Source organism: Carya illinoinensis, chromosome 13 (assembly GCF_018687715.1).
Source record: "Carya illinoinensis cultivar Pawnee chromosome 13, C.illinoinensisPawnee_v1, whole genome shotgun sequence".
Classification (NCBI taxonomy): domain Eukaryota; kingdom Viridiplantae; phylum Streptophyta; class Magnoliopsida; order Fagales; family Juglandaceae; genus Carya; species Carya illinoinensis.
The window spans coordinates 10,603,661-10,605,619 of NC_056764.1; the positions used below are offsets into that span (position 1 = coordinate 10,603,661).

Here is a 1,959-nt window from a genome sequence, read left to right on the forward strand (position 1 = left end):
ATTATATTTTTTTTCTATGTTATTTTAATGTATCTTGACTTTAATTTTGAACTAATCTTTTTATTTTCTAATATATATAAATATATAATTATTATACTTACCAACCTATTATTATCTAAAGATATTTGCTAAAGTATACTTTTTTGTCTCTATGTATTAAATTGTTCATTAGTCAAGTCTTTTTTTAAAATTATATTATTTTTGTAAAAAAAAAATTTAACCCAGCTAGGCAGATATGCTTTGCACATACTCTGACCTAATATATATATATATATAAGTTTAGCTGTGTTAACCCGTCATTATAAAATACTAATTAATTTTTAGCATTACTTATATGGTAGAATCTCTACATCTAACTGTGCATTGAGTTGGTAAAAAATAATATTTATAAATAGATTTTAAGTTTATATTTTCTCATGCCTTATGATTCTCTGCAAGAATGAATAATTGAAAGTTGTATTTGACTTCGGCCAGCGGATATTAACGGCTGGCTCGTAGAGGGGAGAGAGAGAGAGAGAGAGAGAGAGAGAGAGAGAGAGAGGGGTTATATCCGCATTGGATCCTCCACCGATCGAAGTGGGTTTAAAGGCTTCTCCCACTTTCTCTCTCACTCGTGTCTCTCTAAAAACATCTTGATCGGGAACATCCAAAGAAGGTCGAAGAAATCACTTAAAAACGGAAAAGATCGATGGTGATTTTATGGTTGTATTCTCAGATCATCGTTACATTTGTACATCGATCGTCCTTCTTGTTTCCTCACCTAGAGAGGCTTGTCAGTGATATTTAGATTTCTTCTTCTTCTTCGTCATCTTCTTGCCCGATTGTTTTGGGACTGTTCTTCATTCCAATTCTGGTCGTCTTCTTGATAAGTACTTCGTCCTGGATTAATTACTTTGAGATCAAGTTACTTTTCGTTTATGGGTGTGTCTGATTCTCAGATGCTTGTCTCTGATAATGATCTGAATGTTATGAAATTGAATTTCGTAACAAGACCCACGTTGGAATTTCAAGATGAGTGCCCGACAGAACCTCCAGAAGATCGCGGGGTTCGCAAAATGCCAGAAGTACTGCAAGAAGAACAAGAATATCAAAAACAAGAAGAAGATCTAGAACAAGAACAAGAAAAAGAAGATAAAAATGATAGCATTTCTCTTTCATCTCTGGGGGTCAGAATTCCTTCTCTAGGAGAATTCAGGGACATGGAGGAGGAGGATGATGGGTTCAAGACTCCAACTTCGTTGGATCATAAAATCCCAGTGGTTCTGCAATGCCCTCCTGCACCAAAAAAACTCAAACCAAAAGCAGTGACGACAAAGCGAAAAGCCGCTAGACGAAGAATTCCGCTTGATCTGTCAAATGAGATTGAATCATTGTTCCCTTCAACTCTTCAAGTAGATCTTAGTGGTACGATTAAGAAAATTAGAGAAGGAGATGAAACCAGATGATGGTTTTCTATATGTTCTTTTTTCTTTGTTCTTTCTTTTCTTTTTCATATGTATCAGGTTTTCTGTATGTTATGTGAAGCTTAATTATATCTTCTACTGCTACTTCTACTTCTTTAAAACTGGAATTTTCCACATAAAGTGGGCATGTTATCTTTGAAAATAGTCATGTTTGTCATCAGTGGGAATTATTTCTCCTCGATCGATCCATTTTCATATCAAGTCTATCTATCGATCTGTCGTTTTTTCTCATCTTGTTTTCTGGAAAGAATTTTATCAAGCAGGTAGGGATCTTGAACTGGACACAGATCTGAATCTCTATAAATGTATCATAAGAGTCTTCAAAGAAGTAGTACCATACTTAGGATTCCCATTTAGTTGCACCATGATTCTTCCTATAAATATTATGCGTCATATTATTTCATAAGAGATCTGCATAAGCTTGAAAAGTGGATCTCTCTTTGGGTATCATTGACTTTGTTTGGTTGAAATGATAAAATGGGGCTACATTTTGACT

The 1,959-nt window shown here is 34.5% G+C and overlaps 1 protein-coding gene across 1 annotated transcript; it reads left to right on the forward strand.

Annotated features, from left to right (window-relative positions):
* Nucleotides 1-492: 492 nt before the first annotated feature.
* LOC122291344 (cyclin-dependent protein kinase inhibitor SMR12-like) lies at nt 493-1,564 on the forward strand. Its single transcript, XM_043099032.1, has one exon. It carries the CDS (start codon nt 918-920, stop codon nt 1,443-1,445), a length of 528 nt encoding a protein of 175 aa, XP_042954966.1. The 5' UTR covers nt 493-917; the 3' UTR covers nt 1,446-1,564.
* The last annotated feature ends 395 nt before the right edge of the window (nt 1,565-1,959 follow it).